The sequence below is a fragment of the Sphaerodactylus townsendi genome, linkage group LG02 (genome assembly GCF_021028975.2).
Source record: "Sphaerodactylus townsendi isolate TG3544 linkage group LG02, MPM_Stown_v2.3, whole genome shotgun sequence".
Taxonomy (NCBI): domain Eukaryota; kingdom Metazoa; phylum Chordata; class Lepidosauria; order Squamata; family Sphaerodactylidae; genus Sphaerodactylus; species Sphaerodactylus townsendi.
In genome coordinates, this window is record NC_059426.1 from 126,621,263 (window position 1) to 126,641,884 (window position 20,622).

Below are 20,622 nucleotides of genomic sequence, written 5' to 3' on the forward strand. Positions count from 1 at the left end.
GGACTCCTGCATCATAAAATTGATGTTTAGCCTGATACCTTTGTATGTTCTGTTGAACTATGAAGGACTCCATGTAAAAAAGTTACATGGCCAAATTGTCCATTTGTTCATCATGGACAATTTCCATACCAAACTAAAGAGTAGAGGAAACCCATTAGGAAACTGAAATCTCACATTCTCTTGCTAGCTGTACTTCCCAACAACCAAAGGGCAGTCAGTATCACATCAGACTTTATTTTAAAAAGGGAAATGAGAAAAAAAAGAAGAGAACTGTAGACATTGGAGAGAAGGATCCTTGTTGCTGAAAAGACTCCCCCTCCCTCATCCTTACGGCCACCTTTTCTACCTACACAGTGCAGGCTATAAGGAAGTATGGTTTCTTAGTTATGGTGATGCAATACAAGAAAGTATATGAAGTTTCTACCTGCCTCCTGCTGGGCAAAAACAGGATATGTTTATGGCTGGCCATAAAACCAAGGATGGATATCTTTATTTGTCCTAAAATAGTGCACTGACATTAATACAGTGTTGAAACAACTGTTAGCCAGGAATTACTTCAAATTTTACCCCGACAAAAGAGATTGGAAATATTTATTTTTTAACAAATTGCTCAATGTATTCATCAAAGTAACACACAGAAACACCCAGGGATTTATGGGTTTCCCCTGGCTCTACACTGCATTTCATCGGGCACTGACTATTGGCCAGTGAGGCATACTTGCATGGGAAGAGGAGCGCCTCAGGTGTTTGGTGACATCAGCAGTCAGAGGATACTGGCTACAGTTTGACTTTAGATAATTTTAAACTCTTGGACAGTCCCTGTTTTTATCTTCAGTTCACAGGCACTCTGGACCAAGCTTAATGACAGAAATTATGATCACTACCCCAGTCTTTAAGGAAACTTGTTGCAATTACATTCAATGTATATATGTAGAAGACTTTTCAACACATACTAGAAACACTTTCCCCATTTCTGATTTTTTTTAAAAAAATTAAGATTTTGAAAGAGATCTGTGAGTAGGGTTGCCAACTTTTGATCTGGTCCTTCTAGTTTTCTTTTTAATATCAATTTCATCTCCAGGCAAATAAGTTATATTGTTTACTTCCAATTCATGAAAAGTTCCAACAGCCCACTTCTACAAATTAAGCCTCCATTAGAAGGAATTCCTCCCCTACCCCCATCTTGTTGGCCACCCTAGCTGTGAGTTAAACAGCCTCAATGTCTCCAAGAGAAATTTCAAATGCACATTACATTCTGGATTTCTGGGGGAATTCAGGAGGCAATATTGTTTTCACATTCAGGGTGTAACTTCACAACTGGTAGATCATAATCTACTGGGTTGCTCTCCAGCCTAAAATTACTGGGGCCTAGCAACACTTTCACAATTTTCTTTTAAGCTTTCTTAAGGGGGGGGGGGAAGGAGGGAGGAAGAAGAGAAAAAGAGGGAAGATGGATACACTTAGTTAAAGAATTCAAAATAGGTCCTACATTGCAGCTAAATGCTGCAAACTACTACTGATTCCCAAATCCAGAATCAAGAAAGATTTTTCCCCCAGATTAGATGAGCTATTTACCTGTGCAAGGAAGGAATGTGTAACATTTGCACAGGTTGCTTGAACTTAATTTTGAATACATGGAGACAAGTCTGTTTAGGAGTGCCTCTGGCATGGCAAGCCTTGTTTTGTCCTGCTGATAGAAGACAGGTGGATGACACCAGTCTCTTAGAAATGTGAGTAAGTCTTGCCTTCCCCTCCAGTCAATTAATTTAATAAATTCTGTAAGAAAGGCTAGGACTTGGTAAGGCAGTCATAATAAATTCATGCATAAACCTTACCTGTTCAACATGGGTTCGGATTTAAAAGACTCAATTTTTTTCTTAAAATCTGGCAAGTGTTTCTGGCTTCAAAATAATCCAGATTTCTTAAAGTCAAACTAAAACAATACAATCATCATCATCACCATCATGCTGCATACATTTAACTCGTACTGTTGTCCCTTGTGCAGGCATGAATTACTCTAAGATGCTGTTCATTCTATTATGCCTCCTTTCCTGAACAAAGTCTGTCTTTGCTGCCAGATCCTTGCCCAAGACACTCCTTCCTCAATCAGGGTGCCACCCCCTCCTCGTTCTCAATTCACTCTCAGCTGTCACAACGCAGTGTTTTGACATTTTAACGACTTTCGGAGTGATAGATGGTGACATCACCACATGAATCAAGCACAAGTAGGCAGTCCACCAAAACAGTGAATGTTTCAAATGGTACTAATATACCACAGGAAGCCCCCGGAGGGAAAAGGAATGCCCAAATAAAAAGAAACTCTTCATCACATTTTAAGGACCATGACCTTTAAGTTTGAACCTGCATTCAAGATCTGTTAAGATCTCATAGTAAATATTGTCAGTAATGCAACAAAAGCAGTGTATGTGTGTGCTGGGGGGGAATCTATTTTAATGATTCTTGGAAACAGGTCACTAGTTAACATTTTTTAAAAAAAATTCATTCCTTTTAGAGTGAGGCATGATGACACATGTCCCCACATTCCACCTGAAGTGCCCAGTCTGTTCCAGTGCAATGTCATCATGTTCTTAGAAAAATGTAGCAGGACAAGTTCAGAGATCTAAAGGTCAAGAAGAGTCACACAGAGGCAGCCAAAGTGGTAACAGAATCAGAAAAATACTTGTGCGCTTTCCAATCTTGTAATGCCAAAGCCTCTTGCTTTGGGGAACACTACTTCTCTGGTGCTGTTACTTAAAGGCAGAATTAAATGATCGACCAATGACGATCCTTCGCACTTCGCTTGTTCCTGCCCCAATTTCATACAGCTTGGCATCTCGCAGGAAACGGCCCATGGGGTAATCATTGATGTAGCCATTTCCTCCTGTAATATAAAGAGAGAACCTAAGAATACAAATAATAGTGGAGCTCTGTGATGCAGACTGATTGCATGTGAGTAAACACAGCTTTTGAGCAATGAAGCAAAAATCACCTGTAACTGATTGGTAGCTACAAGGCAGTGATTAGCACAGATTAGCACAGATAGCCTTTATCCAACTGTCTCTTAACTAGGTTTGCCAAATTTTAAAACAGATTCCTTTAACTGTCCCTTTAATAGATTGATCTGCAGAAAAAAACAGGTAATCTCATTTACCTCCCTGACATGAAAAGTTTTAACTATTCATTTTTATATATATTAACCCTCTGGTGAATGGATAAGATGTTTTTCCAAGCCAGCTGGCAACCCTACCTAACTAGTTTACTTCTCAGTGGGACGAATGCATCAACAATCTTACCCAGGCACTGGATTCCATCCAGAGCAACTTGAGTAGCACATTCTGCAGAGTAGAGAATCACTCCTGCACAATCCTAACAGAGGGAGATAAGATCATTTACACAGATAGGAGAACTTCTGGTTCCAGTGCACAGCTTCTACATCCAGATCATTTTTCTTACATACATAGGAGCTAATCTCCTCCCATCTGAAGGGTCACAGATACCCATCATTTTCTTGTGCAACAAGAGCTCTATAAGGGTGCACACCAGCTGCTCCCATCTGTCCTCCAAATCAGAACAAACTACACCTTTAAATTGCACAACCAGGTGATGTATGTAGAAGGTAAGAGTAACAAACCACTGCCATATTTAAAGCATAAGTAGAGTTAAAAATGATAACACAGCTACTTGTAATATCAGGATAATAGGAACACCGTATGTTGGACCAGTAAGCAAAGGAAATTGCATTGTCCAGGGAATCATCTTCAAGAAACAGAGCTCACCTTTGCATTGAAATGTCCTCGGTCACAGGCTCTTGCTACGTTGTAGGTATACTGTCGACATGCCATCAGCCGTGTGTACATGTCAGCCATTTTACCCTGCATAAGCTTAATAGTATAAGGAGGTGGAGAAAGAGAACAGATTGTGTGAATGACAGCTAAATCTAATCTTTGGAAAAAATGAATGAGGGGCAGAAGTTCAACATTACATTCAGGGTAGACGAATGGGAAATGGAATTCTTTGAAGCAGAGTCTTCAATTTGGTTTCACTAAGAAAGGATGTCAATTTTTGCATCTGGATGTCATGTCAAGTTCTGTTTTCTCCCTCCATGAAGCCCCTTGCCACACACAGATATACCCATCCAAAAGAAATGTTTTTTGGTAGTAGCAGACCAAACCTGGCTTGAGAATCAGTGTCTGTACAGTAATCTGCATTGGCGAACCCTATGCTGCATGCATATGGACTTTCTAAACACGTTAACTATGTTAAGATCTGGCCCTGTTCCGGCCTTAAATAACAGTGACCCAGCTTGCGGTTGGGCTGTACACAACACATATCCTTAGTAGTGGAAATGTAAACCAAATCCCCCACCTTAAAGCAGATGTCTTTGCATTTCCTGCTCCAGCACGATCCTGTTATGTCTCCCGGCCAAGAAGTGGGATCCTCTGTCTGGAACTGCTATCTCTTGCCTGGTCTTTAATTTCACTTTTAGACATGGGCTAATCAGCTTCTTAGGAACCTGCTGACTTCTACACTTCAAAGGGTTCAGGAGTATGGGTTGTTTTGCTTTGGTGAAGGCTGTGCCTTCACCTCCCCATGTGAATAGAGTTCACTAGCACCAAAAGGTGCTGTCTAATGATGTAGAAGGGGGGAAATGGTGTAATGGAAGCTGTTTGGTGCTTAATCCTTAGTTCTGTCAATGGAAGTCTAAATGCTTAATCCTGATTCTATTTTCAGTAAAGGAAATTGTGTGAACACAAAGTCTTGCTATTGAAAAGTAAAACTAACTGAACTGACAAACTAACACAGTATCAGCCAGGGAGTTGGCACTACAAGGGAAGTGGTCACTCCTATTTACTCATCTTTTCTAAAAGCAGCTACATTTCTGACTTACACCAACTGTGACGAAGGACAGCCTGGCTCCCAGACTGCTTAGGAAGACAGATTCGTTTTCCACTGCTGTCCATATTGCAAGGTTAGTCAGAAGTTAGAATAACTGCTAGACAAGTGTTAGCATCCTTTCTTTCCAAATGAAAACTGATCTTCCAATGGGTCTAAGCTGATAGTAAGAGATTTAGTACCATATCAACAGTACTAATGTTAGAGTGAAAAGGCAGCTTCCGATTCCAAATCCCAAACTTGTTCATAACAGTTCTTTGAAGCTTTCACTGAATGTCATGATGACCAAACCCAACCCAAATTCTGATCAGATTTTCCCATCACTATGTTTCTGAATGAGGGCATCTGAAATTTGAGCAATACACCACTTTCCCCAATATTTTAAGACAGATAGAAATGCAATAAGAGGGATTTGTTTTTGTTTTGCCTGTAAGGGAATAAGCCAAATCAAAACTTTAATGGAATCACCCTGGTAACAGAAATTAATCCCAAATTATTTTTATGGCTTATGACAAGTACAAAGGAAACAGGGTTTGATTAAGTTGTTGCAGCATGCTTCAGAAGTTCAGTGGCTACTTACTGCTTACTCTTACCTGGAAATGGGCAATTTTCTGTCCAAAGGCCTCTCTCACATGTAAATAAGGCAAAGCATGATCAAGGACAGCCTGCATGATTCTGTCAAGGAAACAAGAAACTCAATGACAAACAGCGCAGTAGGGAAGGAAAAACTATTAACCGTCCAAGTGGTTGACTAAGAAGTGCTGAATTGCTGGAATGCTCACTTTGGGGTGTTTAAAGGCATGGATTCCATGAAATAATAATCCTTATCATCTTTGTCCTCTTTGAAAGATGGACAGTTCTATATTTCAGGTCCACGTTGTCCTGATGTGAAAATCACAACAACTAGAAGAGTACACAGTTGAGTAAAGGGAGGAGAGGATGCATCTTTTAAAAGGAAAGCAATGCACTGTCTCTGTGGTCAAAGGAACAGCATTGTTGCTTTGCTATAGCCAACTCACCAAAGTGTTGCAGAATCTTAAAGACTCAATACATGCCTTGTGGCACAGGCTTTCGTAGAGTACAGCCCATTTTATCAGATGCATGAAGTATATCATTCAGTTGACAGACTGCGCCATAGTGAAAAAAATGAACAAGGGTGTGGGGTGGGAAGTTATTACCAAGGCTGTTCAGAAGGCTCAACAATCCAAGATGTAGATATGTTTTACTGCAGAACACAGATATCAAAATCCAGTTGAAATAATACAGGATTTCCAAATAGAGTGTCTATGGAACACTCTCAACTGAAGATGAATTGTCAAGAGGCAGAGCTCATTTCTATAATAATCTCACTACTACAGTCTAAAGTACTGGATGCAACCCTGACAGTGTCAACAATGCATGTAAATCCCTACTCAGAAGTTCCAAAATGAAGAACTGTTTTTTTTTCTTAAGCATGGCAACAGTTGCATGTTCAGGAAAGTGGAAATACTGTCTGCTCATATCCTGCAAACAGAGAACCTCAACTGGCCAATGTAAGTTACAGAGGATGACTGCTATCATATGATATATCTCCTGTCAGAAGGTGAGCAGATGTATTTGAGACAAAATGGGTTCACATTCTCCTGTGTAGAGTTGAGTCCTATGATAGAATAGATCACAGAGTTGGCACTGTACATTCATTGGGTGGTCAAATTTAAGTGGTGAATTGCTGCTCTACTTTGTTTCAAGTTGGAGGCCACTTCTGTGTGACTGCATAATTAAAATATATGTCTAATTCTGAATGAGGCAAAGTGTGAACCAAAACATCCAGAAAGCCCCACATTTGCCAAAAATATCAAATGCAAAAACACACACAATAACAGCCCAATCCAGTTCCTGGAGGCAGCCAGGGATGACACTGCTGCCACACCACCCTGCCGCCTCCAGAGGACTTCTAGGCACTGCAAGGAGGCAGGAGAAGCTGTAGAATCCCCAGCTGCCTGAAAGCCCACCATAGGGGAAAATGGAGTTATGCCAGCCAAAAGGAATAAGTCTGTCTTCCTTGCTGCTGGAGTTCCTGGGACCAAAGTCCAGTGGGAGCTGACTAATGTTGCCTCTGCTAAGTGGGATTCAAATAATTTAACATCTGGTTCCGATGGTGGAATTCAAATAATTTAACAACTGGTTGTTCATAAGCACCATTTTAACAACCAGTTCTGCCAAAGTGGTGCGAACCTGCTAATCCCACCACTGGAGCCTCTGCCTCTGGGAACATCTCCAGTTGTGGCAGCCTCCACATTAGGCTGACACAACTCTGGAAATGGCAGCTGGAAGCCGGTGGGGCACCGTGGAGATCAGTATGGTTCTATGGCATCTGTCCACCTCCCTATTTATCCTCCAAGCCGGTGTAAGTGCCACTTACACTGCCCAGGAGGGCAAAAGTGTTGGCATGAGCCTGCATCAACTCCAGTGGCCGTTCAGTCCCCTCGCCCAATCTGGATTGGGCTGCCCAGGATAAAAACAAACCCAAAAATCATAGAATCAATGTCTGCTTTTTTAGCAAAAGTGTGACACTGAGATCTCATAAGTTTATGCTGTGAGATCACGTTGAACCTTCTGGGGGTTGCTGTGTAACCCTCAACCAACACTGTCAAAGCTTCCAAGCTTCAGTGTTTACACAAGGGAATGGGACAGGGGAAAACAAACTTTTAAAAAAGTAAAACGTAAGAGGTAAGGAAGGTAAAACTGGTGGAGAAAAGAGCAAGAAAAGGAACAAGGGAAGGTGAAGTTAGAGGGGAGGAGAAAGAGACTGGCCCTGAGGAATGTTAGATTAACCTATGTTGCCATCAAGTCTCTATTTTGGTGTACCTTCTCCTTCTCTTAATTGGGCAGAGACCAGCTGCTCTCTGAGAGTCACATGGCTCCCAAACAAGTGACTAACTGTCCGAGTTTTGTTAATTAGCCTTTTTGCTAAAATTACCTTTAAATGTCACTCTATCCAAGTTTTTCAGTAACTTCAGTAACTTGCATTAGGAACTTGGTCACATTGTCAGAGTCTTTGGTTATCACTTGTATGGATGACTTCCCAGTGTGTATTATTCACTGCATTTTTACTCCACCTTTCTTCCAAACAATTCAGGGCACCACATGTGATTCCCCCCTGATCCTCACTATAGTCTTGAGAGGTAGATCTTAGAGAGGCTAAGTAAAGTGATCGGCTTTAAGTAAAGTGAAACTCACAGGATCACCCAGTGAGTTTCATGGCCAGGTGGTGAATTGAACTCAGGTCTTTCAACTCCTAGTCCAACATTTTCCTTTAACCCAGGTATGAAACTTCAGCCAGCAGCTTCTAGAAGTGAGAGGTAGTGAGAAGAAGGTGCTCTCTCTCATATATATTCAGGCTATCTAGTGTGAAGTTGGGAACCAGTGGAAAGTGAATCTCCTTCATGGAGACCTATTGCAGAGGAAATAGGTCTTATTACCCCATCTAAGATTTATCTACACAGATTTCCATTTTTTTGGACAGTTTCTCATCCCCACCTCCTTGAAGGAACAACACAAATAAGTTCATAGCGATGAAAATGGAAGACTGCATTTCTGAACCAATCAAGGCTGCTGTTGCTATTTTTTTGCGCGCCCCCCCCCCCCCACAAAATGACACACCCAGAAGAAAGGATGATATCTTTTAATGGGTCAACTCTGCAGATTTTAATGGGCCAACTCTGGAGATTTAATTCTTTACCTGGGTTCTAGGAAAATTAATGTTAAGTTCAAAGTAATTCCATTAGATTTCCGTCAATGGAAGTGGAGTCCACAACTATTAGTGCAGAACTACTATGACATAAATATTAACGTGGAATTGCCCAACAAACATTTGGTTGAAACTAACTTTTTAAAAGATAGTCCAAGTTTCACAGTATAGTGAAATTTTTATCTTAACATTCAATGCTGTATTCTCTTTGACATAGATCATACATGCTGAAGCCCAAATGGCTGCCTCTAGAAATGAAGGGGCCACTATTTCAACACACAGCCAACCAAATAAAGGCTGCCTTTTTGTGAACTGCTTTCCACGTGGAGCCATTTCAAATCACAGCAGTCCTTTTTTCACATGCCGCAGTAACACATAGAGCAGTGGCCTTGTGGCAGGCCCCCCAGTGTGGCATTCATGATACAGGCAGATAGTAACTCTCCATGTGAGCACTTTCAACCATGAGCATGGTAATTGGTTTCAAATGCTCCTGAAGACAACTGCACAGGGGATGCCAGGGATATGAATGGGCCCTTCTAGGTTCGTGGTGGTGAACCTATGGCACTCCAGATGTTCCTGGACTACAATTCCCAGCTAATGGGAATTGTAGTCCATGAACATCTGGAGTGCCATAGGTTCGCCACCACTGTCTAGGAATAAGGAAGGTACAAAGATCAGTTAAAAAGGAAAAGTAATCTCTCTTCACAATTGAAATAATTTACCCCTGCAAACAAGGGTATATTTAAGTATCAATGGATTATCATCATGGTTACTGCCACAAATGCAAAAAAAATGGTGAAACAGAACAAGATATATAGCTAAAATGACAAATGTATATATTTACCCCAGTGGTCCACCACACAACACAAGTCTCTCCAGATCCAAGCCACTCATTAATACATAGACTCCTTTATTCAACTGCCCCAGGACATTCTCAGCTGCAGGAAGCAAAGGAAACATATGCTGTGCCTGTCAGAGATTTATGCATAACCATACAAAATTACTTCATGTATTCAACAGTCACTTTTATTTTCAAGTCCCACAAAGGAAAAATATGTTTATGTATTTAACTCCAGATGACAAAATGTCTGTAAGCTTTTATAAGTTTTGACATCGCTCATGAGGGGAAATCAAGAATAAACTGGCAGTGATGGAAAATTGTTACAGCGTATTCAATCTAGTATTTTTTTATTAAGACCAACCAAAACACCAAACAAGTTTGATTTGGGCCCAAAACATCTGTCCCCCCTGTCTTTAAAAATATCCAGCCTAATTAAGAGTCTGAGCAACTTGAAAGTTTGCATACCACTGTATTTTGCTTTGGCTCATCTTTTTTTTAAAATGGATTTATAGGCTGCCCTTTCCCTTACTTACAGGCTCAGGGCAGTGTACAGTAATGGAGAATATTGAAAAACCACCGCTTCAATTTCTGGCATGATAACAAAATCAGACTAATTAAGGAAGGGGAAAGGAACAGAGGAATAGGTAAAAACAGGGGCAAGGAGCAGGAGGCCAGATCTGTGGGAAATACCATTGCTGCCCTCAACCATAAGGCCTGGTAGAACAACTCTGTCTTACAGACCCTGTGGAACTGTGACAAGTTCCACAGGGCCCTGGTCTCATTTGTCAGGGCATTCCACCAGGCCAGAGCCAGAGCTTAGCCCTGGTCGAGGACAGCTTGACACTTTTCAGGCCAGGGAGCCCCAGCAAATAGTTATCCATACAGCAAAGAGCTCTCTTGAAGGTGTACTTGGAGCGGTGTTCCCACAAATATGAATGCCCCAGTCTGCTTTAAAGATTAAAGCCAAAACTCTGAATCTGACTTGGTACTCCACTGGTAGCCAATGCAGCTTGTGGAGCACTGGGCATATATGCTCCCCCATGGAGTCCCAGTAAGGACCCATGCAACTGCATTTTGTACCAGTTGGTATTTCTGGGTCAGTCTCAAGGGCAGTGCAGCAAACAGAAAGTTGCAATAGTCTAACCTGGAGGTGACTGTTGCATGGAAAACTGTAACTAGATCAGGACTTCACAAATAGGGGCCCAGTAACCTGGCCTGGCCAAGCGGGAAAAGTGGCAGTTTGGCCACCTGCGTGACTGCAGCCTCCACAGACAAGGAGGCACCAAACATCTTTCCAAAACTCCTGACAGCCAGCAAAAGGTATTAATTGCTCTCCAGCAAGAGTTGGGAGGTGGCCATTCCACACACACACACACCCCGCCTCTGCGCCACAGGACATCCGTCTTCACTGGATTTTACTTCAGGATTTTACATGGCTATTGTTTTAAGATTTTATTTGGACACACAATAGCTTCTGCAATGTCCAGTTATTGTGTTGTCATTGGGAAAGTGTTGTGATTAGGAAAGTAACTACTATGAAAGGACTGCAGGTGTCTGGTAGAAGAATGGGATCTGGATGTGGAGGCTAAAATATTTATTTTATCAGTGTGACTAAGGTGACCAGATGGTCACCTTCGTGAACCGGGATGGGTGGGCGGCCCACGGTGCGCGCACGCGCACACACACACTTATAAGAACATAAGAACATAAGACCTAGCCTGCTGGATCAGACCAGAGTCCATCTAGTCCAGCATTCTGCTACTCGCAGTGGCCCACCAGGTGCCTTTGGGAGCTCACATGCAGGATGTGAAAGCAATGGCCTTCTGCTGCTGCTGCTGCTCCTGAGCACCTGGTCTGCTAAGGCATTTGTAATCTCAGATCAAGGAGGATCAAGATTGGTAGCCATAGATTGACTTCTCCTCCATAAATCTGTCCAAGCCCCTTTGAAAGCTATCCAGGTTAGTGGCCATCACCACCTCCTGTGGCAGCATATTCCAAACACCAATCACACGTTGTGTGAAGAAGTGTTTCCTTTTATTAGTCCTAATTCTTCCCCCCAGCATTTTCAATGAATGCCCCCCTGGTTCTAGTATTGTGAGAAAGAGAGAAAAATTTCTCTCTGTCAACATTTTCTACCCCATGCATAATTTTATAGACTTCAATCATATCCCCCCTCAGCCGTCTCCTCTCCAAACTAAAGAGTCCCAAACGCTGCAGCCTCTCCTCATAAGGAAGGTGCTCCAGTCCCTCAATCATCCTCGTTGCCCTTCTCTGCACTTTTTCTATCTCCTCAATATCCTTTTTGAGATGTGGCGACCAGAACTGATCACAGTACTCCAAGTGCGGTCGCACCACTGCTTTATATAAGGGCATGACAATCCTTGCAGTTTTATTATCAACTCCTTTCCTAATTATCCCCAGCATAGAGTTTGCCTTTTTCACAGCTGCCATGCATTGAGTTGACATTCCCATGGAATTATCAACTAAGACGCCCAAATCCCTTTCCTGGTCTGTGACGGATAGCACTGACCCCTGTAGCGTGTATGTGAAGTTTGGATTTTTTGCCCCTATGTGCATCACTTTACATTTAGCTACATTGAACTGCATTTGCCATTTCTTAGCCCACTCACCTAATTTATCAAGGTCCGCTTGCAGCTCTTCGCAATCCTTTGTGGTTCTTACCACCCTACATAATTTGGTATCATCTGCAAACTTGGCCACCACACTACCCACCCCTACTTCCAGGTCATTTATGAATACGTTAAAGAGCACTGGTCCCAAAACGGATCCTTGGGGGACACCACTCCCTACATCTCTCCATTGTGAGAACTTCCCATTTATACCCACCCTTTGTTTCCTGTTCCTCAACCAGTTTTTAATCCATAGGAGGACTTCCCCTCTTATTCCTTCATTGCTGAGTTTTCTCAACAGTCTCTGGTGAGGAACTTTGTCAAAAGCCTTTTGGAAATCCAAGTAGACAATGTCCACTGGTTCCCCCTTATCCACATGTCTGTTAACACCCTCAAAGAACTCTAGTAAGTTTGTAAGACAGGACTTGCCTCTACAAAAGCCATCCTCAGCAGGTCTTGCTTTTCTACATGTTTAATAATTTTATCTTTAATGATAGATTTTACTAATTTACCAGGAACAGATGTCAAACTGACTGGCCTGTAATTTTCCAGGTCCCCCCTAGACCCTTTCTTAAAGATTGGTGTGACATTGGCCATCTTCCAGTCTTCAGGGATGGAGCCTGATTTCAGGGATAAGTTGCATATTAATGTGAGAACATCAGCAATTTCATGCTTGAGCTCTTTAAGAACTCTTGGATGAATGCAATCTGGGCCAGGGGATTTGGTAGAATTTAGTTTATCAATGGCTGCCAGAACTTCTTCCTTGTCTACCACTAACTCCCCAGCTTAGTTCCTCGGATCTTCACCTCCTAAGAAGCTTCGGTTCAGGTGCAGAATTTTCCTCACCTCCTCTTGGGTGAAGACAGATGCAAAGAATTCATTCAGCTTCTCTGCAATCTCCCTGTCATCTTTTTAGCACACTTTTGTTCCTTCATCATCTAACGGGCCTACACGCTTCCCTAACTGGCTTCCTAAGCTTTTTGATGTACTTGAAGCTAACTCGTTTGTTGCTAAGTGGTCTTGATGTTAAAAGCAGCCATACGTTCCTCATAATCCTTTTTTTTTTTTGCCTCCCTTACAGCTAACTTGCTTCTCTTTTTGCCGCCATTACTGTGTTCTCTCTGGTATTCTTCATCAGTTAAGTTGCCGAGACTCTCCATTTTTCTAAAAGACATCTTTTTTCCTAATAATTTCCTCAAAACCTCCCCTTGTTAACCATGAGTGGCTTTCTATTTTTGGACTGGGCGCTGCCTTTCCTACAACCTGCCATGGAACACGATTCCAACTGAGCTTTTAAGACATCGTGTTTTAAATAATAACCTCCAAGCACCCTTTGGACATTTTGAGCTCTCTTGATTTTCCCTTTCAGCTTCCTCGCATCTATCCCTCTCTCATCTTTGAGAAATTTCACCCGCTTTCTGAAGCTGCAAATGTAACTACATTAGTAGTTGTCACTTGTTCGCATGCAGAGATACTGAATCTGACAGCATTGTGGTCGCTGTTCCCTATCGGCTCCAACAAATGATAGTTTTAGATACTGGCATGGCCGCCAGGGCACTGCAGCCTACCTGGGGTGCTGCCCGTTTCCCACCCTGTGACAGGGCACAGGCTGAAACGGCAGCGTAGAAGGCAGCTGATCATCTTCTTAAGGCCGTGCTCCTGTGGCTAATAGCTCACAAGTAGAAATCTTGCTCAGTATCAAATTAGCTTTAAGAATCTATACTGTATTGAATTGGGCTCTGTATTACTCCTGAGTAAATGTACCTAAGCTAAGGGTTCCCTCCCTTCCTCTTTCTTCCCAAGTCCCTGGCACTCCTGAAAAGCTATTCCAGAGGGTCAGAAACCTCTGGAAGCAATGGGGGATGTGGTGTTTAGCCTATATAATTATCAGGAATTCTACCTCCAACCCCCACAATAATGGATGTGCTCATGTAAGAGGAGGGGGGGGGGAATTTCTAGCAATTCCTCTTTCAGGCTGTAGTCCAACACATGGTGGATAAGGCAGCTAAAAGGAAAGACTCACAATCTGCTTTGTGCAATGCAAGAGAGAAGGTTAAGAAAGAACAGAACTGAAACATTTGAATTTGCAGAAAGTACCTGGAGAGCAGCTTGAACAACTATGCCTCAGGCAAAGTTGCAAGATGAGCTTTCAGAGTCTCTTTTGGCCATTGCTACATGACCTAAGAATGTGACTCCACGGGTTATTTTTGCTATCAAAAGAATCAGTGCTGCTGAAACAGTGCCCTGAAGACTGGAATATTAAAAGCCAGTGACAAAGGTTGTAAACATTGAAATTACACTTTTGATCTTTCACAGTGGGAAAAATTCTTCACCAGCAAGCTTGAGAAAAGGGGAAGTGATACCGCTAAATCTCTACCCTGGGAGGTTCAGGGGCAGCTGTAACAGTTCAATGAAAGTACAGGACTTTGGCACTGTTCCTGATCTCTTTCAGTGAGCCAAGGACAGGAATTTTGTTGCCATGAGAATTTGCAGTTGTCAGGATAGAACACGCCCTAAGGGAAAAAAAAACCCAGATCTTATTATCTCTTTTGAGAACATTTCTGACATCAGAATGCAAACCTGCAAAATTAGAAGTGTTGCACTTGAGAAAGCGTGTGCAAGCATGCCAGGCTGCAGCTCTGCAGGAACAGTAGTACAACATCTATCTTGCTAATGGCAAAAGATTTCTATTCTATAGCAAAAATAACTGGTCACAAATCTCCTAAATATGTTTCCACAGAGACTGAAAATGTAATACTCAGTGCAGTCCCAAGAACATTTTCCTGAGAAGCAGCCCCACTGAACTCACTAGAGTAGGATTCCAAGTAGACCTGCTTAGGATGGCACTTACCACATCCTAGCCAAAAGCTGTTAATTGGTGGCTCTGAAAAATCAGCCACTTTGGAAGCAGCCAAATCTCTCCTCCACCAAAGAGTGCCAGAAGTGGCACAGGGAACAGGAACTGGCATAAGGTCAAGTCACTACTCCACACAAAATGGATGTCTTTCAGAGGCTCTTGGGTCTCCATCTTGTGTGGAAAGGAGGTTGGCAGCTGTACTTTCCAATGGCCCAATGGGGCCTACATCAGTGGTTCTCAACCTGGGAGTTGGGACCCCTTTGGGGGTCGAACAACCCTTTCACAGGGGTCGCCTAAGACTCTTTGCATCAGTGTTCTCCATCTGTAAAATGGATAAATGTTAGGATTGGGGGTCACCACAACATGAGGAACTGTATTAAAGGGTTGTGGCATTAGGAAGGTTGAGAACCACTGGCCTAGATGAAGAATAGGCGCACTAATCTCCACTGTTATACCACAAGATGGTTTAATTTGTGCTCTGAGCCGACCATGACTTATTCTAATTTCCACTCATCCCAGCAATTTGTACCCAGCTCATCAATACCCATCACAGCCATTAATCAGTCTTTAGGAGCATAGCCACCTTTTCACACCTGAACAATCCCCATAAACAGATCTCAGCTACTCCTCTTGCTCTAGTGTCCAAGCTAATTTCTTCATATAAAAGTGGAGACACTCTGTTTCAACTAACAACTTCTAAATCTACTTCTTGTGATCAAGACTGAAAATTGCAGATTAATCAGATTAGATAAGCACGAAGCCCTACCCTAATTTATATTCATGACAAACCATGCAAATAACTGCCTTTTATTTGTTATTTGCTTGAATAGCTTTATAGCATGTTATTACAGGGTTTTAATGCTGGCTTTATTGTGTAGCACGGAGTTGTGGTTAAGAGCAGGTGGATACTAATCTGGAGAACCAGGTTTGATTCCCCACTCCTCCACCTAAGTGGCAGAGGCTTATCTGGCAAACCAGATGTCTTTCAGCACTCCTACATTCCTGCTAGGTGACCTTGGGCTAGTCACAGTTCTTTGGAACTCTCTCAGCCCTACCTACCACACAAGGTGTCTGTTGTGGGGAAAGGAAGGGAAAGGAGTTTGTAAGCTACCTTGAGTCTCCTTACAGGACAGAAAAGTGGGGTATAAATTCAAACTCCAACTCCTCTAATTTTGTTTGCTCGATTCTTTAACAAGCAGAGATAAGTACAAACTGTTTTCACATATAGAGTGAGGCAACATGGCACAGCTTAGACATCACTCACCTGGGATCTTGCAGTCCTCGAAAACCAGTTCACAGGTATTTGACCCTCTCATCCCCAACTTATCAAGCTTTTGGGCAGTGCTGAAACCAGGCATACTCTGAGAAAGAAGCATTTCCAGTAGTAGCCAGAGCAAAGACAAAAGTTACGTTCTTCAAGGTGCCAGCTTTACAATGAGCAGGGACTGGAAACTAAATGGCACAGAAAAATTCTGGGTGGGAGTGGTGTGTCTGGGTGTAGGAAGTGAACAGGCACAATGATGTCAAAATCAACAAATTAAGCTGGAGTAGTGGTTTCATGTGTGCAATGCATGCATTTATACAGTAGATAGAAAAAAACTGAATGTTTTTATAGCATGCACATACATATAACATTTACTTCATGAAAACATTAGTTATGCTATAAAATTGCAGCAGAATCATACTTCAGCATTTTCTTAAGATTAGATGTTTTCACAGTTTCATGCTCTTACAATTTGAGAATTCCTAATGAATAGAAAACAAGTCTAATAAAACCTTACTCTTATCTTGAAACTGATAACCATCTTACAAAGTTTTGTTACAATAACAAAACCCTATACCAAAAAAAACCCTTCTAAGAAGCACGAAAAGAAAGGGCCAATATTTGCCTTTGTGGATCAACAGGACATAAGAAGAAGTTTGTTGGATCAGACTAAGGCCCATCAAGTCCAGCAGTCTATTCCCACAGTGGCCATCCAGGTTTTTCCAAAAGTCCCTCAACCAGTCCTATCCAAGTTCAGAACTGCCCATCTTTTCATTTCCAGATGGACAACAGAACAGCACTACAAGCCTCTGACATGCAAGTGTGATCCTCTACGACTACCCTTTGATCTAAACAGCAATTTCTACGACATTAAGGAAGGCAGATGTTTGAGTCCACACTTCCTTCAGAGACAAGCAAAAGACAGGAGCAAAAGCATGGCATGTCCCATGAGACACGGCATCAAGCTCACTCTTCTGGACTACATGCAGAGGCGTAGCTGGGCCAAACTGCGCCCCGTGCGCATTCTATATTTTCCGCCCCCCCCCCATGCCTCCCCGTGGCGTCCCCCCTGCGGCACCCCCCCTTCCCACACTTCCCTTCCTTCTTTTCCTTTTTCTTGAACTTTTTCAGGCTGCAAAAGCCTTGTTCACAGTAAAAACGGCCTGATGGGAACTGTACTTTCCAGGAGACCTTGTGAGCCCCAAGGTCTCCTGGGAACTGTAGATCCTCAGGCCGTTTTTACTGTGAACAGGCCTTTTGCAGCCTGAAAAAGTTCAAGAAAAAGGAAAGGAACTGAAGATATTGGCGTAAGAAGGAAAGGTGAAGCTCATGGGGAGCCGCGAGTAATGGGGGAGGGGCCTATTTTCTGAACCCCCCAGGTGTGAACCTGGTGCACGGCACACACACCCCCACCCCCTTGTAGCTCTGCCACTGACTACATGAGTCCTGATCTCGCTCAGAGAGTGCACACTCCAGGCTCTGTCAGAGCCTCAGGCATCTAGCTGCTAAGCTTCCTTCAGCAGACATCTAGCTGCTCAGCTGAACATTAAGCATGCTTTTTAGTCTCTGGTTGCCCTCGCTTGCATCTCATTGCCTTGGGCAATGGAGGATGGCTCTTGAGTTCCATGATGAGGTTGGGCATCAAAGCAGGTGAAGCCTTCTCAGTCCTGCTCACTTTATGAGGACTCTGAGGCATCCATGTAAACCAGAAGGTCAGGGAGCACATCCTTGACTTCTATTATGTGGGTATTTTTTTCTCTACTGAAATTTACGGGGAGGCAGGCAAGATAGGGCTCACTGCAAGGCCCTGTGGGGCATCGCAAGTGGGTTGGGGAGACATCTTTTACAATTGGCTTGCTGGGTACATGGTGTTAGCGGGCTTGGTTCGATCAGCATATCCTGCACAAGCCTGGCATTTACTCAACCAAAAAGGAATGAAGAGGCAGTAGGGTGCCTTGCCAAACCTACCTTTTCTACAATGAATGCAGTTATACCCTGTGAAGCAGTGCTGGGATTTGTTTTGGCATAAACTATTAGAACATCAGCATCTGGGCCATTGGTAATCCAGAACTTGTTCCCATTCAAAACAAAATAGTCCCCTAGAAAGAAAGAAGGGAATCAGTTAATTCTCACAGAGACATGGATCACCCATCCCCAGAATATATTGTTAAGACTCCAGTAGACCACTAATATTTCCACACGTAATATGTTCTACTTTTTAGTGCTTGATTAACTCTGATTTCAGATCCAAACTATTAAAGAAACAAACTATTTGTGGAGTTAAACCTGCTCATTTCTGGAATTAAAAACACTAAGGCTGAACAGCCAGTCGCCTACTGGAGTTGTATAGAGACACCAGTCTCAAAAATGTCTAGGGTGTCTCTAGAGGCAACTTTGCCATACTCAGCGTGAAGAACTGTGCCTCTATCCAGTGTTGATTGTGGGGTACATTACTGGTTGCAGGATCTATCATGTGAAGGGAAGATGGTCCTACCAAGCAGGAGTGGTGGGAGTATCCAGTCTAGGCTGCCATTTGGGGCCACCTCCCCGCCAGGAACCTTTACCGAAAAGAAATAGAATCAAGTGAGCAAAAATTAAGTGAGATGGGGCAAGTCTCCACCCCCCCCCCCCCGCAACTCCTGTTTTACACAGACCTGTGGTAATCACAGAGCCTCTTTTGCTCCCCTTACTCATCAATCCTATGCCATTCTCCTGCGATTCCATATGGAAGGTGTTCAAACTGATCTCTGAACACAACACAGCACAGAGAGATGCTCAGAAGTCAATAGCAAAAGCTTTGCTGCTGCTTTTAATAAGTTATACCCTCCATTGCCCATGAAGCATTGTACCTTGTTTATCTGCCCTCAACTTCATGGAGACCACATCAGAACCAGCGTTGGCCTCACTCATGGCTAGGGCTCCAACATGCTCTCCACTAATAAGCTGGGAAGCAAAACAAGATTTTATTTATTTACTCCAGATACACCACACCTTTCCAGTGCAGACTGACAGTGGCTTATATCATTCTCTTCTCCTCCGTTTCATCCTCACCTCAACCCTGCGCCCAAAGTTACCCAGTGAACTTCCATGGCAGAGTGGGAACTAAAGTCTGGATCTCTCAGATCTTACTCTGATCACTGAAGCACAAAATGACAAGACAGGTGTGAAAGACCAATAAATATTTTGCGACAGTTCTTTCCACTCTCACCCTTTTAAGTATCACAATTAAACCTGAAAGCCTTTTCACACTATACAGAAGCTGCCAAATAGGAACATGGCCTTTGGCACAACCATCCAAACAGCCTCACCTATGCTATTCCTGAAAAAGTCGAGTTGCATCAGGCTACGGCAAATAAATTATTGCCAGGATATTAGGCAATAAATTAGAGCAGCCAGGCTCTTGTAATGGAAGAGCAGATGGTCATCCTCCTCCTGTGCCCCCTTATGCCTCTGTCTGGCACAGAGGCATTGCCGGTCCCCACCCCCTTTGTCAGTTTCTTCCTGTTATTTCCTCTTTCTACATTTCCCCCTACCTGATTTTTTCTTCCTTTTCAAACTCATTCAGCACATGTATGAAAGACAGGTTACATAAGCAATTCTCTTGTGAGTTAATGATCACTAACTACACAATTATCCATGAATAATTCTTAATACTTGCAATTTCATGTAGCTTTAGGGGGCTACTTTGTGAGCTACTGAATGAGTGCCTAAGCAAGACTACCTCAGATAACTGGAATTCCAGCTGCATATAAGTTTCAGCTCATGTTTGGATGGGTAAAATTTGTTCATTTTGTGTTCGGCCACTCAGTTACGGCTCAGTTCACTTGAGTGATAACAACCAAAATAACTGGGATCTACCATTATAGCTAAAGCCAGACTGCAACGTAGTGTGTGTGTATGTGTGTGTATGTGTGTGTGAGTGTGAGAGAGAGTGAGTGAGTGAGTGAGTAAGTGTGTGTGTGCTTGTGCGTCGTGAGTGCATGTGTGTGTGTGTGTGTGTGAGAGAGAGAGAGAGAGAGAGAGAGAGAGGATTGATTCTAGAGTGTGCATGTGGAAGGGCTGTGCTGGACTGGCAGGTATCAAGAGAGTCAGGGAGAGTGCAGAAGGTGACAGGGTTTCAAAGTGAAAAGACTTAAGAGTGTCAAAGCTCTACACAGAGAAAGTTAAAGTTCCATGTGAGCCTGCCACAATGTGTTATGGCTTCTGAGTGAAAATATCAAATGAGTAAAAGCTCTATGGGAGCAAACCCTAGTGAGCATGTTAGGGTTTCATGGAGTGTCATAGCTCTCTGACAGAGTTAGTCAGAAAGTCAGAGGGTATACAAAGATAGTACGAGCCTCAATAAGCTGTTAAAATAAAGACAGAGACTCTGAGGGAATTCTGAGAGAAAGAGAGAAGCTGTTAGAA

General features: G+C 42.8%; 1 protein-coding gene across 2 annotated transcripts in view; it reads right to left on the bottom strand.

Annotated features, from left to right (window-relative positions):
• Positions 1-214: 214 nt before the first annotated feature.
• The window catches only part of IVD (isovaleryl-CoA dehydrogenase), a 35,643-nt gene continuing 15,235 nt past the window's right edge, over positions 215-20,622 (bottom strand). The window contains exons 5-12 of one of the 2 annotated variants that reach the window (XM_048485108.1): positions 19,065-19,158; positions 18,184-18,314; positions 16,216-16,312; positions 9,468-9,561; positions 5,487-5,568; positions 3,777-3,881; positions 3,294-3,366; positions 215-2,881 (exon numbers count right to left, since the gene is read on the bottom strand). In XM_048485108.1, the coding sequence (XP_048341065.1) occupies positions 2,748-2,881; positions 3,294-3,366; positions 3,777-3,881; positions 5,487-5,568; positions 9,468-9,561; positions 16,216-16,312; positions 18,184-18,314; positions 19,065-19,158 (810 nt within the window). In that variant the 3' untranslated portion in view covers positions 215-2,747. The remainder of the gene's footprint in view (positions 2,882-3,293; positions 3,367-3,776; positions 3,882-5,486; positions 5,569-9,467; positions 9,562-16,215; positions 16,313-18,183; positions 18,315-19,064; positions 19,159-20,622) is intronic. The other variant, XM_048485107.1, reaches the window with a different exon arrangement.